We start from the raw sequence: 27,076 nt of genomic DNA, 5'->3' as shown, positions 1-27,076 counted from the left end.
TGGGAACTTTTTAATGGAGCAAAGCCTTTTAACCCAGGGTGCTGTGACCCCTTGTACTCTGTCAACATGCAGGAACAGAAAGCAGGCCTTAATTGCCAAAGATAACCATCACCTGTCAACTAAAAATATGTCACAGAGAGGTCACAGCTAGTGACTATGGGATGGATGCCACTTGCAAATGTGGTTGTTTTTACTTGTCCTTTTCATGAGACAATCATTAAATGATGAGATCTGGCAGAGTGAGGCTCATACGCTCAGCGGCCCTGAGGGAGAGGTGCCCTCACTTTGCTGCTTCTCCAGCCCTCCCTGCTGGACCCAGGACACTAATGCCCAGTGCCACTGTAAATGATGGTGAAGTTTAGGCATTTCTGTGTGTGAGAGAATGCCTCTGTGCACCCCAGCACTGGGGAAGGTTAAGGCAGACATGGGAGAGTTGGTGGACTTCCTTCACAGCAGTGATGGAACCTGAATACAGTGCCTGATCTGAATCTCTTACTCGTTCAGCAAGTGGACACCTGGCACAGCACTGTGGACCCAGCACTCAGCTCTGCCACCCCCCTTACGCCCTCTGCCCCAGGAGAACCTCTGTTCTCTGGAACCCAGCCCCATCTTCCAGGCCCAGCAGGACAGGGAGCAGGTGAGGGGCCACCATGCTCATTAATTCCGCCCCCCCCCCCAGATGTCTGGCATCCAGCTGGCAAATCTGAATCCATTTGCCCACAGGAAGCTCGGCTGGGGCAGGGGCTATTTGGGGTCACCCGGCGCTGATCCAACCCCTGACCAGCAAGGTAATAAAGCACTCTTAACCCACTAGCTGCCAAAGCCTGGTGTGGGCCAAGGGTCCACATTCCATTCCTGCCACTACCCTAGCATACCACACAGCCCACCTGAGCTGTGGCCCTTCCACCCATCATAGTTCCAAACTATAATCATATCAGTGTCTAATTACATATCCACAGACTGGGACATACTCAGCAATAAAAGAGAAGGGAATGCATGCCACAAACCCCTGAGGAAAACCACCGGCATGAAAGTCTGTCCTGTGTGTTCCATTGACGCAGAGTCCAAAGACAGTGATTGAAGTCACAGTGCGTGTGTGTGTGTGTGTGTGTGTGTGTGTGTGTGTGTGTGTGTGTAGGGGATGCCTTGTAGGGAGTGGGACTGGACTGAAGGAGATAGGAGATACTTGAGATGAGGGGAATGTCCATCCATCTGTCTAGGTTGGGTTAGAGGCAGTGAGTCTGTCCAAACTCCTTGAACTGGGCTGTTACAATGGAGCTATTGTATCACTAGTAAATTGTAGCTCAGCAAGGCTAATTTTATAAACAGAGCTGTTCATTTTTCTCCCCAGCTTTTGCCATGAAATGTTTCCAGTGGGGGGAGTTCTTTTCCTATTCTCAGTCCCCCTGTATACCTGTGGCTTCCCCAGACACTTGAAAAAAAATCTGCAGTTGCTTCTATACCTTAATGAGGTCTCAGTTCAGAAATGAGACCAAGATCCTCCACTTTTCTACCTGGGCCAGAAGTTGGAGATGGGCAGTGGGGAGAAACTGGTATTCTCTTATGGTGTCACCTCTTCCTCCTCCATCCTCTGGGAAGATGGCATCATTCATTTCTTCATCCTTTCTTTGTGGACAGATTTTGAATGATTGACTATCTTTCTTTAATAGACTCTGAAACATACAGCTGTATCTTTTCCTGATACCTGAGTATTTTATATTTTTTTCAAGAAGGTACTCTGCTTCCTCTAAAGTTGTTGATTATAAGTATAAAGCTGTTTAGGCTCTCTTGATTTTCCCTTTGAGGCCGCAAGTTGTAGTCAGGCCCTTTCTTCGTTCTTTATTTTCTTGAGATAGATCCTGCTATGTCACCAAGTTAGCCTGCAACTCTCAGTCCCCCTACCCAGCTTCTCAAGTGCTGGGGTTACAGGCATTATCTTACTTGGCTCTCTACTTAAGATCTGGCCTTAGAATGTTGCTAGTGGGAAGTATATTATCTCCTAAAAATTTTAATTTGGTTGTTATTCATGAGTGTCTCAGCCACTCTGTGTGTCTTCCACACCCCAATTCCTGTCCAGTTAAGGGATAATGTTTGCAAAGTTCCTCTACTGCCCCCAACTTCGTTCTGCAGGATACTACAGAGCCTGACTTAGGAGTCTGCACAAGCTTTCATTCTCTGAGGTGTGGTTCAAGTAGGTTCTCCCCAGCCTTCTCATTGCAGTTGTCTCCCTTTGGCCTCTAAACTAAATTACTTAATCCTGAGCGACCTAGAGCCACATCAGCTACTGCATATGCCTGCTCTTGTGGGCAGGTGTGTCTGCAGCCCTGCCCTACCCAAAAAATGAGCTCCTGAGGGTAGATGACATCTACTCTCTTTATATCCAGAAGCTGAAGCTGGCAGCTGAGGAAAAGCTAAGGGTCATAATATATCCTTCCTTCATACACCCATCCATCCATCCATCTATTCACCCATCAATTCATTCATCCATTCTCTACTGGCTGATACCAAGTCTTTACAATACCAGCCACTGTGCTAGGCCCAAAGGATACAAAGAGAATGAGATACACGAATCAAGGACCCTGTCCTCAAGGGATTTGTATGGAAGTCAGGGAAACAGAGAGTAAGCATGTCATGTTGAATACCCAAATCTGTGGAGGTTACGTAGCTGTCTGATACAGAACTTTCAGAAGGCCTCTGCTCAGCTCCTTGCAGATCTCTCCCGTCAGTACACAGAACCGTGTGGAGCATGCACACACTCTTCTGGGTATGGTGTCACTACACCTTTCATTCCAGAACCACTCTTAGTATGTCTCTTCCAGAAACACACATTTCCATCTGGTGGGTGTCCTGTAAACCAAGCTCACCCTTGTTCTCTGTGTTTGGCCCAGATAAGCCCAGATTCAGCTGGAAGACACGACTCCCATACAAAAGAACCTTCTGGCATAGGCATCTCATGCCTGGTGCCAAACACTTCTCCAGTGTCAGCTTGGAGAGATGCTGGCATCTCTGAGGAGCTTCTGTCTTTGATAGGTTCTCCTGAAGGACTTCAGGGGAGGTCTGGGGGCCAGGGGGGCAGGGAGAGTGAGCAACTGTGATACAGGTGTGTGAATGAGATGAGTGTTAACAGAATCTTACACGTGTAGGGACCTTGGGAAAATGGCATTCAACAGGCCTCAGTTCTCCTAGTAGAAAAACAGACAAACCTCATGGTTGGGAACTGGTTCTCAGAGTGTGAGTTCCCTGGAGTGTTTCCTTGGTCAAGCTTGTGTCTAATGCCAGACGAAGCCAAAGAAATCCCAGGTGTGAACCAGATAGTGGGGGACAAAGGGAGCTGGACTGTCTCAGTCCATGAGAGCTGCGATACCAAAATGCCACAGAATGGGTAATTGTCAAACAGCAGGCCACGAACCTCCAAAACTCCATTGCTCGACAGATATCCAAAATGGAGGCACTGGGGGAGTTAGTGCCTAGTGAGGGCTGGCTCTGACTCAAGGGTACCCTGCTGCTGCTGCACCTCACTTGGCAGAAGGGAAGCCCTGGGTCTCTTTGATAAGGGCACTGATCTCATTGATGATAACCAAACCCTCTTAGCCTGAAGTCCCACCTCTTGTTACTGCCACAGTGACTAGGTCTAAATACATGAATGGAGGAAAGGGAAACACATTCAGTCCACAACAAGGAGATGCTGACATATCTGCCTTTCCAACTACGCACTCAGTTTCCTGGCCCACACTCTGCTTAGCACTTGTCTCTCTGGGAGCCATGTTGTCTCCCGGAGTAGTGGAAGCCAATGAGCCAGGGATGGCCTAAGCACATTTTGTGTTGACTTTGTTCTCCCTCACCTCCTCACTGCCCTTCCAGAAGTTTCTGGGATCCCTGATCAAGTATATTCTTTATATTCTCATCTGTGTGGCAGGGGACACATGTAAGCCAATGGGAGTATTTTATTTAATTCTGCAACAGTCTTCAGAAGGGGCCAGAAATAGCTTGTTCATCTTATAGCTGAGCAAAATAAGACCCAGAAAGGTCACAGCACCCATACAAGGTCAAGGCCTGGGACACTTCCACACCCACTGCTTCTCTGCATGCTCCCCTGCAGGAGGGCCGCTGTCTGTTCGTGGTTCTGCTCATGGCAGTGTACTGGTGCACAGAGGCCCTGCCACTGGCCGTGACCGCGCTACTCCCCATCATCCTGTTCCCCTTCCTGGGCATCCTACCCTCCAACAAGGTCTGCTCCCAGTACTTCCTCGACACCAACTTCCTCTTCCTCAGTGGTCTGATCATGGCCAGCGCCATCGAGGAGTGGAACCTGCACCGGAGAATCGCCCTTAAGGTCCTCATGTTTGTGGGGGTCCAGCCTGCCAGGTTAGTGAATGCCTATGCACCATACACAATGACAGGCCCTTGGGGTACCATTGTCCTCCGTAAGAGCCCCTGGGGAGAGGGTTCACATGCTGAGGCCCTGGCCCATGTGTAGGGACTGCTGTCCCATGGCCTTAGAGCAGTGGGCCCTGGCTGTCCTCTAGACTTGGACTTTTATTCTCAGAGGATCAGGTGTTCTTTCACTGCATTTAGACCCAGCTCAGGATTTAAAATACTATAGCAGAATAAAGTTATGCAAACAGCTTTCTTTATAATACATATCTGTGCACCCCTGATACAGCAGGTAGGTCTGGGAAGACCCATGGCAGGTTTGGATGTCAGAGTCAGCCCAACTTCTGCAGCTCTTTATATGTGGTAGGGCAGCACATTAGAAAATCAATACGAAGAAGAAAGAAGAAAAACAACAACCATGAAACCTAGATTCTGTTGGTGGGAAAGGACCAAACAAAGGCTGGGAGGAAGAGTCCAGGCATGTTGGTTGCTGGTGGGAAGTCCAGAAGTTTGAGCCAAGGTGGAGTGGGGTGGGGGGGAGAACAGGAGGAAGGCTGGCGAGGCCATTAGGCTAGCTGACAAATCTTGATGTCCAGCCACTTGATTCTGAAGTAGGTGCCATTGAGGGTTTGGAGACACAGGAGCGACCACTGCAGCCTTGGAAAGCCTTCAGAACTATCTTCCCACAGGTACCTGTGGCCGTTTCACTGAGACAAATTGAGCCAAGGATTCCTTAGACCTAAAATAAATCTGATTACTGGTCCCTGGCTGGCCTTCTCTGGACCTTGACTTTCAGTCTGCCAAATGGGCAGGGGTTTGGCTTCCTCAAGCATGGGAATCAGAAGCTAGGAGCAGAGGAACTCCAAGACCTCGTGGTCTGGGTCCATCTTGCACTTCACTTTGAACTTCCTCTGGTCCTCAGGCTCATCCTGGGGATGATGGTCACCACCTCGTTCCTGTCCATGTGGCTGAGCAACACCGCCTCCACTGCCATGATGCTGCCCATCGCTAGTGCCATCCTCAAGAGTCTCTTTGGCCAGAAGGAGCCTCCGAAAGACCTCAGCCAGGAACATGAGGAGAATGCAGGTGAGGCTTGGAAAGGCATTGGGGCCTGCTCTACCCTTGTGAAGGGGTGGGGAGTGATATCGAAAGGGTGCTGGGGAAGGCCACGAGCATACACCATTATTGGGCACCTAGTCCATGCCCAGTAGTTGTAACTGAGACTTAGAAAGTCAAACCATGGCTCCTTGATTTGGAAGGTTTTGCATTAATTGAGCATACTGTGAGCTGAGCAGTGAGCCAAGTGAGCTACATATGTAGGTTCTTGCCCTTCAAAGTGGCCCTTTGAAAGAGGCACAATAATTATACTTGCTTGCAATCATTTGAACAGATGCTGTGTCCCTACTCACAACAGAAATGCCCATGGAAACGATGAGATCTCAGTCAACAAGACTGGCACCACCAAGGCAGCTGGGGCAGCAGATTGGACAGTGAGGGTAGCCAGTGGCAGGGGGGGAGGGGAGGGGTGAAGGAGGAGAGGCAGGCATGGGAACTCCCCAGCACTACTGGGGAGGGCATGGCCCAGGCCAGCCATCAGGCCCGCAGAGGCAACATGGCCATACTCGATGCTAGCTGCATTCATCTGGAGGTGGGAATTTGAGGGGGTGTGAGTTCCATAGCTAATAAAGGGTGGCATTGCTCACGTAGGATGCCATGCTGCTTTTATGAGACACCATAATTAGCAAACCAAAGTGTCTAAACAGATCTCCTGAAGCAATTGTGGTCATAGAACAAACCATCATGTTGCTCACAGTGGTCATGGTGCCAATTATGTATGAGCAACAACTCGGCTTGTTACATGAAAAATGGAAAGCTAAGCACACAGAACCTAGTTGCTCCTGTGGGAAGGATGTCAGAGAGAGCCCAGGTTAGAAGGGAGCTAGCCCAGAGAAGGGAAGTTGACTTTCTCAGATCACACAGCAAATGGCTGAGCCCAACATTGGACCCAGGTAATTTGGCTCCAGAGCCTACTCTCTTATCCATGAAACCAGCTATACCACTGAGAATTATTTTGGCCAAAGTAAAAGAATGTCTGTCTTTGGGTTAATAATAGGGGGTGTTTTCTTCGGATATCATGAAGTTAGAGAAAGGCAGTTCTGGGATCCATCCAGAAACACATCAGGAGTTCTTGCTGGTAACTCTGGTCTCTCATGGCCACAAAGTACAGCCATATCACAGCCACCATAAGAAGTCTCACTTTTATGGGGCTGGGAAGGTGGCTCAGTGGTAGAGCGCTTGCCTTGCATGCATGAGGCCCTGGGTTCGATTCCTCAGCACCACATAAGCAAAATGAAAAAAGCCGGAAGTGGCGCTGTAGCTTAAGTGGTAGAGCGCTAGCCTTGAGCTGAAGAGCTGAGGGATAGCACACAGGCCCAGAGTTCAGGCCCCACGACTGGACCCAAAAAAAAAAAAAAAAAAGTCTCACTTTTATTGACATATATATGTATACATATGAAAACTATATATATAGTTATATGTGTGTGTGTTTATATTGTTGTTGTTGTTCTGGGGAGTGAACTTGGGGCCTCTGCGATATCCCTGAGCTCTTGGGCTCAAGGCTAGTGCTCTACCACTTCGAGCCACTTCCAGTTTTCTGGTAGTTAACTGGAGATAACAGTCTCCCAGACTTTCCTGCCTGAGCTGGCTTTGAACCACGATCCTCAGATATCAGACTCCACCTAACTACCTAAACATATTTTTAAAGCTAGCTTTAAATAGATACATATGTAGGCAGAAATTGTTAGTCTATCCCCGTATCAATTCTTCTTTTGTTCTTTTAGTAATAGAATCCCCACAGGGCAAATGACTGTGCAGAGCAAAGACTGAATTTCCTAGCTTCCCTTTTGGTTAGATGTGGTCAGATGATTAAGTGTAGCCAATGGGCTATAAGTAGAAATGATAAGTCTAACTGCTGGCTTCTGCCCTCCTGCTGTGTACTTCCTACTGTCTGCTTCCTGCTGGGTACTTCTTGCAGTCTGCTTCCTGCTGGCTGGATGTAAATGTAATGGCAGAGTAACAGAGACCACCTGGGATTCAAAGATAGAAGCCACATCACCCAAGAGATGGGAAATCAGCCCAGTAGACTTGGGTTCTATCACTATCACATATAGTTATGTTCTTTGCAGTGTGTGTTAAAATGAACAGGTACCTGTTAAAAGTAAAACATTGCTCCACAAAGTGATTGTCATGCTTCAGCAGTGTATGCCTTGCCCCATCATGCACAAAACAGTTCTCATTTTATTTTCACTACAGCCCTGAAAGCTCAGAGTACCTTAAGCCCTTTACAGGTGAGATGCAAAGTGATCACATGATTCGCGCTGAATTCTGCTGTCATTACCTAAGCAGAGCTAGGACTTCCACAAGGGCAGTCTTGTTCCACGTAGAAGGGAAGAGATAACAGTAGTTGGATGATTTTCCTGTAAATAAGCAGATAGTAAACAGCTCTGGCTGTTTCTGGGGCAGCTACTTAGCACTGTCTCCTGCCCAAGGTAACACACAGTGTGGTTGTAATGCAAAGTCCTGAGTCATTTGCCCTGTGCTGTAGAGTGTGAGAAGGCAGGAGAGCCTGGAAGCTGGGGTGGACACTTGACTTCCAGGCCACAAGATCGGAGAGTGAGGGCTGGTTAATGATCAGCCTCTGAGGCCCAGGACAAGACTAACTCTGGGGCAGAGAGATGTCCTTTTCACCCAGTTTCTGTGCTTTGGTCATGCCAGTGGCTGGAAATGAGACAAGCTATGGGATGTGGAAGTTGGTGTTGGTGGAACAGGAGAAGGACAAGGAGTCTCCCTGGGACTTTAAGTTCACCTGTAGCAGCCACACAACAATGCTAATATGAAGGTCATTTTCTAAAGACCTACTGTGTATGAAATATGACCCCGTGCTCATACCCATTAGCTTGTTTAATCTTCCTAATGGTACCAGAAGGTAGACAGTCTCCTTTTACAGATGAAGGGACAAGCTCAGAGAGGCAGAATCATTTGCCCAGAGTTACATGGAGTGAGGACAGAGTTTTGTCTGAATTCACAACCTGCACTTACGAGTGATGAGCCACGGGGCCTGGATCAGAAGGGAGCAGACCCCAGGCAGGGTGGACCTCACTGGACAAGACCCCAGCGCTCTTCAGTGTTGGTGGGAAGTCATACACATTTCCCATTCCCTTCCCCAGCTCTGTGGCACTTCTTCCATTTTCCCTGTAAGCATTCATTACGTGTTCCACCTACAGAGGGTACTGTTCTCACCACAGCTGTCAGAGCCCCTGGGATAAAGATACTAAAAGCAGAGATGGGCCCCATATCTTTCAACCACTGAGGGACCCACCTGACTTCCGATACTATGGAATTTGCCTCTTCTGACCAAAGAAAGTCACTGTGCATGCCAGCAAAGCTGTTGTCTAGGAATGCCCAAGATGTCACCATTTGCAAAGCAATCTTTGACTGGATGAGGCATTGACTTCCTCTTCCACTTTTCCTGCATCGTGCCAAAGCACCTCCTGCGATTTCTTACCCACAGCGTGAGGACAAAACCTCCTGTGTTGTGCTGATTGAGTGACACATGGAATCCAGAGCCAGTGTGGGGAAGTGACTGTACACGGCAATGGATGAGAATTACTGTCAGGCTTTTTGGAGCTGAGCAGGGTGTGTGTGTTCCCTTGTTTGTGATCTGCCCTGTGAAGGCTCCACGAATCCTTCCCATCTCCACAAATAATGGCCACAGTCCTATCCACCTGTAACACTCAGCACAGGCTGGGTAGTCAGCAGACACAGTGTTAGAAGAGAGAGTGAACAAACCTCAGTTTCCTCCCATGTCCCTCTGGGGTGATCATTCTTACCTCCCAGGCTGCAAATGAATGAATACACATGAACCCTCACACAGGTACCTTTGACCTCCTCCTTGGGTTGTCTGCCTAGTTTGACCCAGAACTCTTCTAGGAGGGCCTTGTGTGTGTCATAGAGCTTCTCAATCATACTGAGAGGTTGGACTCTTATCGGCAGATTTGCTGAACGTCACATGGGTGCCTTGGAGATGGGAAAGTCATGAGTCGAAGGATTAACAGTCCCGGGTACCAGTCTGGCTCTTCCACTAGCCCACTGCTTCCTCTTGTTTTGGTGGGGGAGGCCTTGAGCTCTTATTTGGCTTTTTCTGCTCTAGACTGATGCTCTACAACTTGAGCCATGCCCACACCTTCAGGGTTTTGCTGGTTCACTGGAGATCAGAGTCTTGGGGATATGTCTGCCTGATCTTGGTTTCAAACCTCAACCCTCAGGTCTCAGCCTCTTGAGTAGCTGGGATTACAGGTGTGAGCCACTGGCGCCTGGTGCCGTATTTCCTCTAGACCCCTCTCTGGTCTCAGTTTCTCCAAGTAGATGGGGGAAGGTAATAGGCCCTGCTAGTTCTGCGAGGCTGCTGTAAGATGACACTTATGAAATTTCTCAGTCACCTCGTCTGAGGTAAACCCAAAGGTTGAGACCCTATGACCAAGCCATTGTCTCAGCTCAGAGCTCAGTCCAGCCCAACTTCTGTGAACCAGGAAGGCTGACTAGCATCTCTGTTCTGTCGTTTGTTGCCATGGGCTTTCCCAAGCCACAGCGGCCTGGGAACCTCAGAGGAGACCCAGGGTAGGGGGTTAAGAGCATTTGGCTTAAGAGAGTTTCCTTTTTCTTTTTCAATTTCATCTCATTGTTGGCTTTATTTTTGCTATTATCATCAGAAACCTAATGCTGGTATAAACTATTTCTACATTTATACTTCTCTGCCTAAAGAAACAGGGAACCCATCTTCCACACCAAAATTAGTTCCCATCTATCCTGCATGCATGACTGTTGGGGGCACGTGTAGTTGCTATGGGCAGGTGGTGAGCAGCTAGGTTCTGTGCATGGGACAAACTGGGGAACAACCAAACCACCCAGCGCCTGGGCAGCCACTGGAGGCCTCATCTCCCTATCTGTGCTTCAGAGGAGTTGCTCTTGCTCCAGACAGCACAAATCCATCACCTATAGAACTGTTCAAAACTGACTAAGGCCCACTCTACAGCTACTAACACACCTCTGGAGTGAACCCAGGACCCCCAGACAGCTCTTGTGTATGTACCCACTGAAGAGTTCACCTGTGGCTTGTGCCTGAAGAGCAAGTGAGCTCCTCAACCACTGTGGTCCCAGCCCAGCGTGAAGGTCCAGAGTGAGCAAGAGATGAGGGGTCACTGGGTCAGAGTCCTTCCTGTCAGGCCATCCCCTGGGGAGTGACTTTGCTCCCACCATTGGTGTGCTATTAACAGCTTCCTGCCTCCATGCCCTGGGCTGGGGCCTCGTGGGCTGCTGGTGAACACGTGTTTCCACTCCTGAGCCCCAAAGTCCTTTGCCTGGCCCAGACCCAACATGTGTGTTCTTGACTTTTACCTTCACACTCTTCCCATGGTCAGCAGAACCAACCTTAGGTACAGCAAGAGGACATGGCCTGGCAGGAAGGGTTGGAACAGTTCCCAGTGTTGGGCAAGACCTTGTCTTTCTTGCCCACAGTGACCACACTCACTGAATACTGAATTCACTGAATTTTGGGCTTCCCTGTGAATTCTTTCCTTGCTTCCTCCCCCTTTCCTCTCACCCTCCTCCCCTCCCCTCCCCTTTCTTTCTATGGCATAATTGGCTTTGTGCTCAGGGCTTTGCACTTACTAGGCAGCCATGCCTCCAGCCTTTCTTAGAGATAGGACCTTGCTTTTTCACTGGGCTAGTCTGGATCATGGTTCTCCTATTTATACTTCCCACTGAAGTTGGGCTAACAGGCATGTACCACACTCAACTCTTCCTGTTAAGCTGAGGTCTCATGAGGATTTCTTTTGTCTGTTGTTTTTGGTTTGCTGTTTTTGTTTTTCCTCAAACTTTAATCCTTCTGGTCACAGGGTAGCTGAGATAACTGGTGTGAGCTACCTCACCCAGTCTTGGTAAATTCATTATATCAAGGTTTGGCAAACCATGACACAATGAATCCCGTCTGCCTTCTGTGAAGCCTGTTGGCTAACTGTAGTTTTTAATGTATTTTTTTAATAGTTGAAATAAATCCAAAGAATGAAAATACTTTGTGGCATGTGAAGAGCCTATGGAATTCAGATTCCAGGCTGGGCACTGGTGGCTCACGCTTGTAATCCTAACTACTCAGGAGGCTGAGATCTGAGGATCATGGTTCAGAGTCAGCCCAGGCAAGAAAGGCCATGAGACTCTTATCTCCAGTGAACCACCAGAAAACCAGAAGTGGTGCCGTGGTTCAAAGTCATAGAGCACTAGCCTTGAGCACAAAAGCTCAGGAACAGGCACCCTGAGTTCAAGCCCTACAATCAACAGCAACAAAAATTTCAAATTCCAGTGTCCAAACTGAGGCACTTTGAGTTACAATGGCTGAGTTGAATAGTTACAACATAGACCTTGTGGCCTACCATGTGCTTTTTACAGATGCTCACTGTTCCCTGTCCTTCTCACCCCCTTCCTGTTTCCTTGCCCCCTCCCCACTCTATTTTCTTCTATTCCCCTATTAAATGAATGGTATGACATCCTTGGCCAGTGCCTGGCTGCAGGAGAACTGGAACTCTTCCATCGCCTTGCTCCATTGCACTAAAGTCATCCTCTCTCCTCCTAGCTGCTGTGCGAAGAAACGGGCTCCACATGGTGCCCATGGAGATGCAGTTTCTCGCCAGCACAGAAGGGTAAGTGTCCCCAGACATTCGGAAGGGAGCCAGGGCCTGATCCAAGGGAACTTTGGGCAAGAACCGGACACTACAGCCAGCCCTGCCCAGGTGACCCAATGTCCATGTTCCCACTGGGGACCCCTGTAGCTTAGGCATAGCCATCAGTGACCTCTATTAAAAAGGCAGCTGTTGGGCTGGGAAGGTGGCTCAGTGGTAGAGTGCTTGCCTTGCATGCATGAGGCCCTGGGTTTGATTCCTCAACACCACATAAACAGAAAAAGCTGGAAGTGGCGCTGTGGCTCAAGTGGTAGAGCGCTAGCCTTGAGCTGAAGAGCTGAGGGACAACGCCCAGGCCAGAGTTCAGGCCCCGGGACCAGCAGAAAAAAAAAAAAAAAAAAAAAGGCAGCTGTTAGCCAGATGTGGTAGCACACACCTGCAGTCTTGAGAGGCAAAGGTAGGAGGATAGAGTGCCAGGCCAGGTTAGTCTGGCACTTAAAAAGCCGAACAGGCTAGGATGATGTAAGCTGGATAGGCTAGGGTAGGGTAGGTGGAGAGAAGTAAGGATGGGATGGAATAGGATAGAAATTGGCCGTGATGGGAAGGACAGTTGCACGTTCCTCTCTGAGGGTCTCCAGGGGCCAAGGGTCCTGGTGCTCTTCCCTTGAAGGCAGGGAGCAAGGACAGCGGGAGAGCACAGGTTGCCTGGGAGTCACCAAGGTGGGGGGAAAAGATGAGGCTCAAAGGCCCACACTGCCTCGCAGCCCAGCAACAGCCCTTCCCCTCGACATCATGACGTGACATCTGCACAGGGACGTCACATTCAGCCTGCGGGTCCTCACTGCAGCACAGGGGTACGGTCAAGGTCAGGGTCATCGGGTTCAGTCACTCCACCTGCCTTCTGATTATATGTGTGTATTCCAAACCTGGCAGAGCCACAGTTCCCCTGCCAGGAGGACAGAGGCATGACACAGGGCCCCACCTTTGAAGCCTGAGTTCCCATGAGGTCCGGCTGCCAGATGCGCACAGATGGGAGCACTTGTTTCTAAGCCAGGTTCCCTGGACTTGACTGGATGAAGCAGCCGGAAACAATGGGTTGCTGGAGGCAGAGCTGAGCATCTACCAATGAGCCCATCCCAGTCCCTAGAGATGCACTCAGGGAGGCCTTGCCTCCCGTTCCAGTGGGCCCTGGCCTCAAGGAGCTTGTAGAAACAAATTCATGAGTAAAAGGGCCAGTGTGGCAGGCGGTTAATGGATGTACAGGAGAAAAAGCGGGAAGGGGATAGAGAGGCGGGCCGGGGGGTGGGGGGGCAGAGCCTCACTGTGGTGTGCGGAGCCCACCCTACTGGGCTGAACTCGGTTATAAACTTAGTTTAATTTAGTTTAGTTTTATTCTAGTCTTTTTTTTTTTTTTTTGGGTCCGGTCGTGGGGCCTAAATTCTGGGCCTGGGCGCTGTCCCTTAGCTCTTCAGCTCAAGGCTAGCACTCTACCATTTGAGCCACAGCGCCACTTCTGGCTTTTTTCTTTTTGCTTATGTGGTGCTGAGGAATCGAACCCAGGGCCTCATGCATGCAAGGCAAGTGCTCTAACACTGAGCCACCTTCCCAGCCCTATTCTAGTCTTTTTAAATACTTGTATATTCATGACACGTGGCTTTTTCTGTTCATTTCTTTTTCTTTTCTCTCTCCTCTCTCCTTGCTCCTCCCTCCTCTCTCCGTGTTTGTATATTGGCATTGGAGCTTGAACTCAAGGTCTCACACTCTCCGTTGGCGTTTTCACTCAAGGCTGGCACTCTACCATGTGAGCCATGCCTCTACTTCTGTCTTTTTGCTAGTTAGAGATAAGAGTCTCACAGACTTTCCTGCTCAGGCTGGCTTCAAACCACAATCCTCAGATCTCAGCCTCTTGAGTAGCTAGGATTACAGGCATAAACCAGTGCTCAAGGAGACACCAACACTTTTAAATAAAAGTCCAAGTAGTATTGCACCTGTTGGGCACTGAGCTTCTGTAGGAAACAGCCATCCAGGTCACCATGCTAACAGCACTGAGAGCAAGGATTGTGTTTGGATGGATGTTTTATTGTTTTTCATTTAAATGACATTTAATGCTGTGGTGAGTAGCCTGCACCCACACTGGAAACCCTTGTCTCATCCATTCTTTAGGAAAAATTCTTAGCATTGATATCTGAGTGGAGGGTATCCATACCTGCACCTGCTTTGCCTCAGGAAAGACCCCTTGGCTCCTCAGCCCCCGAGCAGCAAGCAGAACAGCCTATGACAGGCCAGGGACTCTGAACACCTTCCCTTGATGTCATTGAAAGCAGGGGTCACGCAGAAGAGGCTGAGGCCCAGCTGGATCTACCTGCTGACCCTGTGGAGGAAGAGGAATACCGCAAAAATGTCTGGAAAGGCTTCCTCATCTCCATCCCCTACTCAGCCAGCATTGGGGGCACCGCCACCCTCACCGGCACAGCCCCCAACCTCATCCTGCTTGGCCAGCTCAAGAGGTAAACTAGAGTGTCCTTGTGCCTCAACCAGAGTTGGGCTCCTCCTCCTCCTCCTCCTCTTGCTCCTGCTCCTCCTCCTTCTCCTCTTGCTCCTGCTCCTGCTCCTCCTTCTCCTCCTCCTCCTTCTCCTCTTCTTCCCCTATTCATTCCCCATGCAGGGAATGTGGAACACTCACCCATGAGTGCTATTTCCTGCCACCCTAGTAGGGAAGAGACAGTGAACAAAAGAGCCCTGATAGATGAGAGGGTCCCAGTGACAAAGAGTGGACCATAATAGGCCAGTTGGGTCATGGGTCCTCTATTTGCTAAGGTGACATTGGAGCAGATGGCTGGAGATGAGAGTAGGCGCTATGTGAGCACCGGCAGCAGAGCATTTCACACAGAGGGGATCAGCAAGAAAAGAGAACAGATATGGCAGCCTGCGGGTGTAGTGGTGGACGCCTGCAGTGGTAGCTACTTAGTAGGCCGAGACAGGAGTAGTCCTTGAACCCACGAGTTGGAGAACAACCTGAGCAACATAGTGAGATGCTCTCTACAATGTGAAGAAGGAAGGAAGAGAGGAAAGGAGAGAAGAAGGGAGAAAGTGGAGAGAGGAAGGGAGGGAGGGAGGGGAAAAGGCAAGGGAGGCTGGCACGCCTGTGCAAAGCAGAGGTGAGAAGGGGGAAGTTTAAAAGCATAGCACTGTCTGAGAACTCCAGCTTTCCTTCGGGTTAGATGGGAAGGCATGGTGTGCCAGAGCAGAGGAGGGCCTGACGCTGTAAAAAAGCAAAGCCTGGCCGGGCGCTGGTGGCTCAGGCCTGTAATCCTAGCTACTCAGGAAGCTGAGATCTGAGGATGGAAGTTCAAAGCCAGACCGGAAAGCCCATGAGACTCTTATCTCCAATAAACCACTCAGAAAACCGGAAGTAGTGCTCTGGCTCAAGTGGTAGAGCACTGGCCTTCAGCTGAAGAGCTCAGGGACAGCGCCCAGGCCTAGAGTTTAAGTCCCATGAACAACAAAAACAAAACAACAACAACAAAAAAACCCTGCTGGATGGGGCAAGAGAAGTAGTGCGTTCTGTGAGATCTGCTGTGGCTGACAATAGAAGAGAATTCTCCGCTCACAACCTTGTTCTACAATCCTGGCCTCTAGTTTCTAAGAAATCAAAGGAAGAATAAAGATCCAGTCCTCCAAGATTCTGTGTCTGTGATCTTCAGATTCCAGGATTCTGAGAAGCCATGTTTCTAATGCCCTTTTACCCTCTCCACCTCCAGCTATGGCAGTGGAGATGTAGCATATGTTGATTAGATTTGCATAAGTGCAAATATAAGCAGCTGTACATTAGCACTGGTATTCAGTATGGTTCCAAATGTTGGCGTTCAAGCAGAGTCAAACCTACAAGCCCAATGGAAGGAAAGTGGCCTTGGTTCCCTGTGCTAGACTCATGAGTTACTTCCCCTCACCAAGCATGGTGATACATGCCTATAATCCCAGCACTTAGCAGGTTGAGGCAGGAGCATCATGAATTCAAGGCCCACCTAGGTTACATAGTAACACCCTATCTCAAAAGGAAAAAAAAGTTATTTTCCAGGACTTTTTCATAGCCCTACCTGTGTTTGGTCTGGTGAATTACCACTACATTCTAGAACTCTAAACTCTTTCCTTTTAGTAGTTGGTGGAAAACAACACAAAACAAAACAGAACAGGGCATGTTAGAATTACAGGGGAAGGGGGCTGGGCCTTGCCTAGATTCTCATTGAGGCTGTGAGCCAGGACCCAGTTGCACACGCTGCCAGCCAGGGTGAACACACAGAGTTTTGCAACAAACCTCGGCATCTTTTGATCTCTATCCTTTGAAGGAGACCTTGGCTGAACCTCATGGCTTTGGTTGGTAGTTGAACAACCAGAAGCCAATATTGTCCTCTTCTAGTATGGGAGAAGCTGAGCTCAGCCCTTTCTTCCCTGTAGTGTACTGCTGGCAGGGTGGCTGAGCATTGGTGCCGGGATCTGTAGGAGCCCAGCCCCTGATCTGGACAGGAAGCCAAGGACTGTGGCGTGCAGGGCCTGGAACTGAGTTTGGAGTGGGGGGCAGCTGCTGTGGTGGTTTTCACATGGGAACAAGACTTGCCTTGAGTTTGAAAAAAGTGAGGAGAAAGCATTGGAGCTGTGGAAAGACAAGCTTAGAATTTTTGTTCTTGGTTTTTATTTATTGCTGTCCCAATCCTGAGGCTTGAACTGATGACCGGGGTACTGTCCCTGACCTTTTGTGCTCAAGGCTAGCACTGTGCCACTTGAGACACACTCCACTTCTCCACTTCTGGCTTTTTAAAATGGTTAATTAGAGATAAGAATCTCATGGATTTTCCTGCTCAGGCTGGCTTCGAACCGTGATCCTCAGATTTCAGCCTCCTGAGCAGCCAGGATTCTAGATGTGAGCCACTGGTGCCTAGAATTTTTGTTGCAAACTGGCTGCAACCTTTGATGGCATAGCCTGAGGCCTTTGGGATGGAAAGGGGGCTTTCCATCTAGGCTGCATGATTCTGCACCTCCAGCCAGGGGCTGTGGGAGCCTGGGCACGGACACAGCTGCCCTGGAGGTCCATTTTATTCGTTCCATCTGATTATAAAATGACACAGGCACATTATGAAACACTTCAATCCAATTGATATCAGACTTCCTTCTAGTCTTTTATATCACCATATATTTAATGATGTCTATACATAGTTAATATTATTATAATTATTTTGCCAGTCCTGGTGCTTGAACTCAGGGCCTGGGCACTGTCCCTGAGCTGTTTTTGCTCAAGGTTAGTACTCTACCACTTGAGCCACAGTGCCACTTGAGCCACAGTGCCTCTTCTGGCTCTTTCTGTGTATGTGGTACTGAGGAATGGAACCCAGGGCTTCATGCATGCTAGGCAAGCACTCTACCACTGAGCCACATTCCTAACCCTATTTAATATTATTGACAACATACGATTGCTACAGTTTTATGGCCTGATTTTAATCATTAAAATTTTACAGGAAACATACATTTTTAATGGATAAATTATCTTATTTGGAGTATTACACTTTGTATTAACTTATGACATTTTGATTTTTCTTTTCTTTTTCAAGATTTTTTTTTTTTTGCTAATGTGGTGCTGAGGAATCGAACCCAGGGCCTCATACATGCAAGGCAAGCACTCTACCACTGAGCCACTTTCCCAGCCCATTTTTCTTTTCTGTTTATGACAGAGTCTCACTGTGTAGTCCAGGCTAACCTCAAATTCTGGATCCTCCTCCCCAGCCTCGTGAGTGCTGGCATTACAGGCCCATGCCACCATGCCCAGTTTATGATTGTTTTCATTTTATTACTATTTTGCTGTTATGAATTGTATGACTGGCCACATATCCACTACAATTTAAAATTTCTCTTTAATCACACAAGCATAGTTACTCACTTTAGAAAATCTCTACCTCATTATTTATTAGTATTTTGCATATTACTAGGCATTAAATCCATATTTTTGTTTCTTCACTTAGAAATGCCTGAGAGTGAGTTTGTTTCTATCTGCTTTTTTTTTACTTTTTAAAATTCTATCTACTTTTATCATATCATCTTGTAACATTTTTTTCTTTCTTTCCAATCTGCCACATATCTTCTAGATTTTTAAAAGATATATTTTAGCAGCAGAGTTCCTGCATAAAGAGGTACACACATTTATAAGGATCTGTGCATTTTGCCAACTTCCTCTCCAGAACACATGGTTGAGGTAAAGAGGCAGCAGGCATCCCCGGCATGGGTGTGTCTGCCCTCAGTCCCCTCAGGTTTGATGACATCTATCTACCAACAAACAGAGGATGAGCACTAGCAGAAAGATCTGAGGACACCGCTGCTTGCCGTAGCCTCTGCCTAGGCTCTGTGAGGACAGAAGAGGAGGGCAGAGGTTGGACCGCACCGAGTGTTTTGTTTGGCTAAAAACATTCCCGAAGAACATTTAACCAAATGACCAGCATGTAAACATCATGTCATGCCAAACGAAGCCCAGGTCTGACTCGGCTGAACGTCCTCTTGCACAGTTACCACAGTGCCAGTGCCAGCCGAGCCCTGCAGTTGGTTCACCATACTTGGACCTACCTGCTTCACTGGCCTGCAGGACACAGGCAGCGCCAGTCAGAACCTAGAGTTCCACCAGAGAGGCAGTGCTTCCTGTGTCTGGAGCAGAGGAACAGGCTGTTCCCATGCCTCCCAGGGCCCTCCCACACCCCTCTGGACCCTGTGGACCTTGGGTAGGGCTGTGGGTCCAGCAGGTTCCCCTCACCCCTGTTCTTCTGCAGCTTCTTTCCTCAGTGTGACGTGGTCAACTTCGGCTCCTGGTTCATTTTCGCCTTCCCGCTCATGGTGCTGTTCCTGCTAGTGGGCTGGCTCTGGATCACCTTCCTGTATGTGGGGATTCGCTTAAGGTATTTCATGTCACCTTCTTGGGGAAGCTGCAGGGAGACAGCCCCAAGCTTCCCAGCACCCTGGACCACCACCTGCTTTTGGCTCCCTGTGGGTAGTGAAAATATTAAGGAAATCTGAAACCTGGTAAATGGAGAGCATGAGTAAGCATTGCTATTCTTTATATTAGAAAACATTACTTATTCCTCAATATGCAATGTCAGTATTTTCCTGATTTGTCTTTTTTGTTATTGTTGATTGTGGGACTTGAACTCTGGGCCTGGATGCTGTCCTTAAGCTCTTCAGCTCAAGGCAAGCATTCTACCACTTGAGCCACAGTGCCACTTCTGGTTTTATCATGGTTAATTGGAGCCTGCCTGGGCCTGCCCCTCAATCTTCAGATCTCAGCCTCCTGAGTAGCTAGTATTACAGGCATTAGCCACCAGCACCCAGCTTATTTGTTTTTTGATTGGATTTTTTTTTTTTTTTTTTTTGGTCAGTTGTAGGGCTTGAACTCTGGGCTTGGACACTGTCCCTGGGCTCTTCAGATCAAGGCAAGTGCGCTACCGCTTGAGCCACAGCGCCACTTCTGGTTTTCTTGTGGTTTATTGGAGATAAGAGTCTCACAGACTTTTCTGCCCAGGCTGGCTTTGAACTGTGATCCTCAGATCTCAGCCTCCTGAGTAGCTAGGATTACAGGTGTGAGCCACTGGCGCTCGGCTTTTGATTGGATTTCTTGTGCTTTTTCTTTTTAGAATTCTTTTTAGAATTTTTGAGAAGTTTCTATTTTTCAGAAGTTTCTATTACAGTTTAGAAAAGATTTCCAGACAGTTATACAAACAGTCCTGTGTTTTCTTGTAGTATATATATTACATTTAAATCTCTTCACTACCTGGGATTCTCTTGGAGTTGGGGTACAGTAGGAAGCTTGGGTGGAACTTTGTTCTGGTCACAAGTGTCTACCCTTCCTGCCTGTTAGTAATCCTAACACCATTTACTGGAACATGCAACTTCAATTTTCATGAAGTCCCGTTTCTCTGTGTTTGGTTGCTTATTCTTTTTGGTGTCTAAGAGACTGGTGCTTAATCTTAATTACCCCTCTGTTTTCTTCTAACATCTCTACAGTTTTTAGCTCTTATCTTCAGATCTTTAATTCATTTTAAGTTCTGTCTACAGGAGGAGGAAGGAGTCCAAAGTCCTCCTTTTTGCCCATGGATATCCAGGTTGCCGAATGCCATATGAGAGGACCCCTTCCCATTATATGATCTTGGTACTCATGTCAAATGGGTCACTGAGGAATGGGGTTACCCCTGGACACTCAGCCCCCTTCCAATGCTCTGTGTGTCCAACAGCATTACTAAATGGCCTGTTTAGCTTCACCAATCTGAGATGCCAACTTTTTCATCAGTAAAACTCCCCATTTGTGAGGCAGTTGAGTTTCTAGGCTTTCCATTTTGTTCCACTGGTTTCGTCTGCTTATTTGTGGGCTGTTCCATCCATAAGCCTGGGTGTCATAATGACTTACAATTCACTTTTTAAAGGTCAGCTGTGCTCTAGATGGGGGCCACACTTGTAGGAATGGACGGCAAATGGCAGGGAGTCCAAGTGGCCACTGGGGTGTGGTTAGTGGGGATAGGCAGTGGGCAAGAAGGTCACCATGCTCGCCACCCGCAGTCACCATTCCTAAATGCTGTCTTTCTGTTTCAGGGGCTGGAGGAAGAAGAAATCGGAGCTACAAACTCATGCGGAAGACAAGGCCAGAGCTGTGATTCAGGAAGAATTCCAGAACTTGGGGCCCACCAAGTACGTGGCTGTCTGGTGGGGGAGGCGGGGAGGGAATGGGGAGAGGATGTGTTCGATTGTCAGGGGGATTGTCCGGGAGCTACTTCAGCCTTGTCCTGGCTGTGTCCCATCCCTGGGGAAGCATTAGGACCACCGCCTGGGGAGGGAGGGTGGCAGTTTCCCAGCACAGAGCAGCGGCCCTGCCCTGGTGCTGGGGTGGCCACCAGGAAGGCCACAAAGCTCTGGGTGAGAATCTGCTCCCTCCCCACCTAGGCACCTTTCCCAGAATCCTGCTGGCACTGTCTCTGCCTTCTAGGGCTTTGATTAATGTGCACCTCCCACTGGGTGAGATAGCTAGGCTTCAGCTAGCCTCTCATGGCCGATCTGCCAACACCTCCCATCTGGCTTTGGGCAGGGTGCTAACTTGCTCTGGGACCCCCTCCCTCCCCAGTCTGTGAAGGGGGTATGATGCGGGGGGGTTCTGTCTTTTTACCCCTCTCTCCATGTCTGTCTGTCCCTTACCCTGGGACTCCTTTGAGAATGAATGACCTGCTGTCTATTCTCAGAGTGCTGCCTGCCTGAGACCATGTTTGCCAAACCCACCCGCTCTTGATATAGGTTTGCAGAGCAGGCCGTGTTTATACTGTTCTGTGCATTCGCCGTCCTCCTCTTCTCCCGGGATCCGAAGTTCATCCCTGGCTGGGCCAGCTTCTTCACCCCTGGGTGAGATTCTGGGGACCTCTGGGATGGAGCTCTGCAGGAAGGGGTCTAGGGTGGGCCTGTGGAGCTGGAGGGATGGCGCAGCTGGGAGCCCTAGGTTGGCTTTTACCTCACACCATGTCACCATGTCACCATGTCATTCTGGCTTCATTGCCCTCTGAGAGGTGTTGAGGTTTGCATAGCACATAAGGTTTGCGAAGTGGCAGGAGCTCTGCCTTGGGAATCAGACAGAACTGGATCTGATTCTAGCTCTGTCCCATAACAGCTGCCCAACTGTGGACAACGCTTCTTTCTTTCCATCTCTTCCTCTACTCACCCTCCTCCCCTGCTCCCTTCCTTTGGGAGGACTGTGATGTGGAGTCCCATTGGGTGACAGGGACACAGACAGAAGTGGAAACATTTGATTGCATGCTGTGAAGAAGAAGCAAACCATTTACATTATAACATATTGAGGTAGGGCATTGACATTGGAAAGTTCTAGAAAGAACCAGAAGTCAGGAAAGGCAGAGGTAAAGGCAGTGAGTGGAGTTACTCTTAGAATATCTACTGCAGCCTGAGGCAGGAAGAGACTGAGCAAGTCTGGAGGACAGAAGGAAGTCCGGCGGCCTGGCAAGCTGGAAGGACAGGTGGTGGAAGGAGAGGGAAGGGCCTTCCCACAAGATCTTTGTTCTTTTATCTGAGGCCTGGGAACCTGGGAACGGCAGTCACTTTACCTCTCCAAGCCTCCGTTTCCTCATCTGTAAAATAGTATGAATACTTATGCAATGACATTGAAATACAACTTGCTTTTTAAAGGCAAGGTTTTATCTGCAGCATTAGTCACAGCCCTGTAGGGAATACAGACCTGTAGGGAATGAGTTGATTCCTCACTATGAAATGCTCTTATTGCATAGTCTCTATTAAGTACTTACAGAAGAAATAAAGTGTCAAGTGCAATCCTAACTACTCAGGAAGCTAAGATCTAGCGGCTCATAGCTGAAAGCTAACCCAGGTAGAAACATGAATGAGACTCGGTCTCCAAAATAACCAAGAAAAAGCTGGGCTAGAAGTATGGATCAAATGGTAGAACACCAACGATGAACAAGAGATGAGCAAGCGAGAGATCCGAACAAGCGAAGTTCAAACCTCAGTAATGGAAAATAAAAGGAATGAGGTTGGAAATAGCAGGCTGTCCATGATTATATTATACTACTCTTGTCCCATGCACACACACACGTGTGTGTGTATAAACATGCGTGTGCATATTGAGCCTGATCTCCAGGAGCCCAACAGCACAGAGAAAAGACAGTTATTTCTACTTTTTCAGTTTAACATCATTTGAATTTTTGGTGAGTGTGCATAACCTTGGCTATTAGAAAATTTAAAAAGCAGACTACAAATAATATAATTAGTGTGATCACATTTCTGTTAAGAAATCTTGTACCTCAGCAGGGTTTCTTTTACCTGTCATTTTTTTTGGGGGGGGGTCCGGTCCTGGGGCCTGAACTCTGGGCCTGGGCACTGTCCCTCAGCTCTTCAGCTCAAGGCTAGCACTCTACCACTTAAGCCACAGTGCCACTTCCGGCTTTTTTTTTTTTCTGCTTATGTGGTGCTGGGGAATCGAACCCAGGGCCTCTGCATGCAAGGCAAGCACCCTACCACTGAGCCACCTTCCCAGCCCAGTCATGTGTTTTATAGAAGTATAACTACAGGCAATAAGCACACCATCTCAAAGGTACTGTAAGTTCCCACAGATACATAGTCCTGACCATAGCATGGTCACAATGTAGAATCATTCCTGGATGGGCATTGTTTTGAGAGGAGCCACAGTATTGGGATTTGAACTTAGGGCCTCCTGATTGCTAGGCAGGTGCTTTACCTCCTGAACCATCACCCCAGCCCTTTCATTTTGCTATAATTGTTTTTTAGGTAGGTAGGTTGTTGTTGTTTTGTTCTGGGCAAGCCTCAATTGGTAATCCTTCAACCTCTGCCTCTGGTTGAGCTGGGATCACAGGCATACATCACCACACCCAGCTAAAAGAATTAAACAGTCATATTAAAAAGTGAAAGGAGCCAGGTGCCAGTGGCTTACGCCTGTAATCCTAGCTATGCAGGAGGCTGAGATCTGAGGATCATGATTCGAAGCCCCCAAAAGAAAGTTTATGAGATAAGTATAGCCATATTAAAAGTAAGATTAGATAAGAATCTCCAATAAATGACCCAAAAGCCAGAAGTGGAGGTGTATCTCAAGTGGTAGAGCCCTAGCCTTGAACAAAAAAAAGCTCAGGGACAGCAACAAGGCCCTGAGTTCAAGCCCCAGGACTGACACACACACACACACACACACACACACACACACACACACACGAAATCCCACTCTGTGGGACAATCTGATTCTTTCCCAAGGGTTGTTCCTGGGAGAGTAATTGAATCACAGAGTCTTCACATGGAAAATTTTGAATTGGGGCACCAGCTTCCCTCCTGAGGGAACTCCATTCTCCCAGTACCAGTGTGTGACCCCGTATGCCACGCTTGTCTCTCTCACCAAAGCTGCTTTGACAGCCTGTTGGCAGCTGAGCGGAGCAGCACTGGTGTTCTGCTTTGCATTTCTCCTGCTGGAGGGAGGCAGGGCAGCCTTTCCAACTCTTCTTCCCAAACCTGCAGCCAAAGGAGCTTTGTGAGCAATAGACTCTGGCCCTCATTGAACTCAGAGCCAGAAAACCACAGTTCCATCTCAAGTATTGGCTGGACCAGCACATTTGGGACACCGAACAGGAGTCTAAGTGAGGGAGGCTGGGAAGACTTCACGGACTCTGATACCCCATGGGTTTCAGATTCCTCCATTTGCTCCAGGCCTCCTCCAAGGTCCTTGGCCTAGCACAGGCTCAGCAGCAGCATCAAAACACGTCGGGAGGGAGCTCCATGGTGGGCCCGGTGCAGGCCAGTGGCTGGCAGCCCAGCCTCCCACTGTGCCCTTCCCAGTGGGCATAATTCCCTGGCACAAAGTTTCCTTGGCAGACCTGCCAGATGGTGCATGGCCTGCTGAGAGCCAGGGCCTCATGTTTGGGGCTTTGTTGTTGTAGGTTCATTTCCGACGCAGTCACCGGCGTGACCATTGTCATCATCTTATTCTTCTTCCCGTCCCAGAGGCCTTCGCTCAAGTGGTGGTTTGACTTCAAAGGTATGGTGGCCGCAGAGGGTCTTGGAGAGAAGTGGGATGTGGGAGTCTGCAGTCTTGAGAGGCCTGGCCGTGCCAACCACGTGGCCTGCTTGTCCCCTGAGCTAAGTTGTGACCTCCTCCAGGGACTTCAGGCTGCCTGAGGCGACAATCTAAGGCAGGTGTGAGCAGCGACCGTTCCCAGGTCAGATCCAGCAACTGTTTTTGTACAACCCAGGAGCGCTGAATGGTTTTTACATTTTCAAATAGTTGGGGGGAAAAAGGGAAAGAAATCCAAAGACACATAGCTCCCAACACATAATTGTTTTGTGAACTTCAGGTTTCAGTACCCATGAATAGTTATGCGTTTTCTCAAGGAATGTGTGGGAACTGTCTTCAGTTATGTAAGTACGTAGACAATGGCCTCTGTTCTTGCCTCTTAGCCCACAAAGCCCCACAGACTTCAGTGTGTGGCCCTTACACAAGCCCTGGGGACCCCCTGGCCCAGTGTGGGAACTGCAGTTCTACTGCCGAGGGGCCTGGCAGCAAATCCCCGTGCTGGGTTTATAGGGAAGCGCAAGTGCTGGGGTCCCAGGGGTCCCAGGCTTCAAAGGCAGTTCTTGAAAGTCACTGTGCACCTGAAGGCCACCTTCAGGTTGCACTGAGGACCCCACAGGCTCCAAGCAGAGGCTCCCTGGAAGGTGGGGCAGGCCCCACCCCCAGGTCCAGGCTACACTGGCCTTTGCCTGAGACAGCCAGGAGCTCTGGGTAAAGAAGCTTGAAACAGAGATCATAATCTATCAACTTTCTATTGATTAAATAAAACATTATAGAAAATTCAGCAGGTGAGGCTTGAGAACCCAGAAGGAGGCAGGTGTTCCTAAAGCTACTCCAGTACAGCTGGGAGCCAGGAGGGGGCGCAGGATTCCAGGAGGAGGACAGGGTGAGGGGCAGGAGGGCAGGCAGGGTACCAGGAGTGGGGATCCAGGTCCCACAAGGGGGAGCTGGACCCCAGGAGACCTCTGCAGGCTGGGGGCCACTATAGTGGCATGGCCAACTCTTGTCTCTGTCCTACTTCCAGATGATCCCCCCCCCATGTCCCCTGCTGAGCCCTCCCCCTCCCCATCACCTTCTCATCTCCAGAGTCACCATGGCTTCTTGGCTTTGTCTCTGGATCTCTTCATTTTAGTGCCTGGTTTTGCCTATCTCCTTCCTTGTCATGTTTTCATGGCTTTGCCATATCTGATCCCTTCCGCAGGCACTTGCTGCTAGTGTCTCCTGCACAGCTTCCTCGGGCCTGCTCCTCACTGCCCCAGCCCAGCCCAGCCCAGCCCAGCCCAGCCCAGCCCAGCCCAGCCCAGCCCAGCCCAGCCCAGCCCAGTGCCTCCCTCTGTACTCCCGCCTCACCTGCACCTTTAGCTGCCCCATTGTCTCTGTCCCCCACGCTGTGGCTGAGAGGGGACACCCGTGGTCCAGCATGGCTGAGAGGGGACACCCGTGGTCCAGCATGGCTGAGAGGGGACACCCATGGTCCAGCATGTCCTCACGAGTAGATCTTCCCTAGAGGGAGGTCTTGGCCCCATGGGACCCTGGTGCCCATCCCTATCTCTGTCCCCTATGGGGACTCGATGTCCAGTGCATCAATGGGGGCTGTGGAGGAGGGACATGACCTAAATGACCACTACCCCAGCTGTGTTGCCAGTTTGCCAGGTGACCTCCTGCAACTGCAGGAGACCCTCTGGGCCTCTCCAAGGGAGGGTTCACAGAGGTGCCTCCTGCCCCTGCTGTGAGAGATCTTAGAGTCCAGGGACCACCCACACGGATGCCCACCGAGCTAGCACTGATGCACAGCAGACGCAGGGTGGCAACTGTCTCAGTCCTGCGGCCAGGCAGGACAGGCAAAGGCCACAGAAAGCAGGCAGATGTTACTCTCTTTCCTCGATGGCCAGTCCCGTGGACATGAAAGTTGAACGTAGAAACCAGGCCTGTGCCTGCCCCAGCCCTGGGGTCCTAAGCCCCCATGTCTGATCTGGCTGCTGCCCTGTGTAGATCGAACTTTATAGGAAGACTGTGTGTGTGTGTGTGTGTGTGCGCACACACACACACACACATGCATGCACACACACACACATACACACACACACACATACACACACACACACATACACAGCAAATGGCAATCCCAGATCACCCCCTCTCCTGCCAGGCAGGAGTTTTGTGACCACTTTGTGCTTGCCATCCAGGCTGCACACTGCCTCACTGCAGAAATCAAAGCGAGGGCATAATTTCATGGGTCAGAGGACCCTTCCTTTCTACTTTTCCAAATTTCCTTCCTCCTGCCCCCAGAACAGAGACATAAAGAGAAGACTCCCTTGTAAATGAAGAAAAAATAGACCAAGGCACAAAGGCTGTTGAAAGATGTAAG

The 27,076-nt window shown here is 49.3% G+C and overlaps 1 protein-coding gene across 3 annotated transcripts in view; it reads left to right on the top strand.

The window, feature by feature from the left end:
• The window catches only part of Slc13a3 (solute carrier family 13 member 3), a 52,606-nt gene that overhangs the window by 13,020 nt on the left and 12,510 nt on the right, over positions 1–27,076 (top strand). For 2 of the 3 annotated variants that reach the window (XM_042694594.1, XM_042694592.1), the window contains exons 2-9: positions 4,100–4,365; positions 5,297–5,460; positions 12,059–12,125; positions 14,429–14,611; positions 18,911–19,036; positions 20,721–20,816; positions 21,414–21,518; positions 24,578–24,675. In XM_042694594.1, the coding sequence (XP_042550528.1) occupies positions 4,100–4,365; positions 5,297–5,460; positions 12,059–12,125; positions 14,429–14,611; positions 18,911–19,036; positions 20,721–20,816; positions 21,414–21,518; positions 24,578–24,675 (1,105 nt within the window). The remainder of the gene's footprint in view (positions 1–4,099; positions 4,366–5,296; positions 5,461–12,058; positions 12,126–14,428; positions 14,612–18,910; positions 19,037–20,720; positions 20,817–21,413; positions 21,519–24,577; positions 24,676–27,076) is intronic. The other variant, XM_042694593.1, reaches the window with a different exon arrangement.

Source organism: Dipodomys spectabilis, unplaced genomic scaffold (genome assembly GCF_019054845.1).
Source record: "Dipodomys spectabilis isolate Male_0828 unplaced genomic scaffold, ASM1905484v1 ptg000175l, whole genome shotgun sequence".
NCBI classification, from domain to species: Eukaryota; Metazoa; Chordata; class Mammalia; order Rodentia; family Heteromyidae; genus Dipodomys; species Dipodomys spectabilis.
The sequence above is the reverse complement of the archived record's forward strand: the minus strand, read 5'-3'. Positions and strand labels throughout refer to the sequence as shown.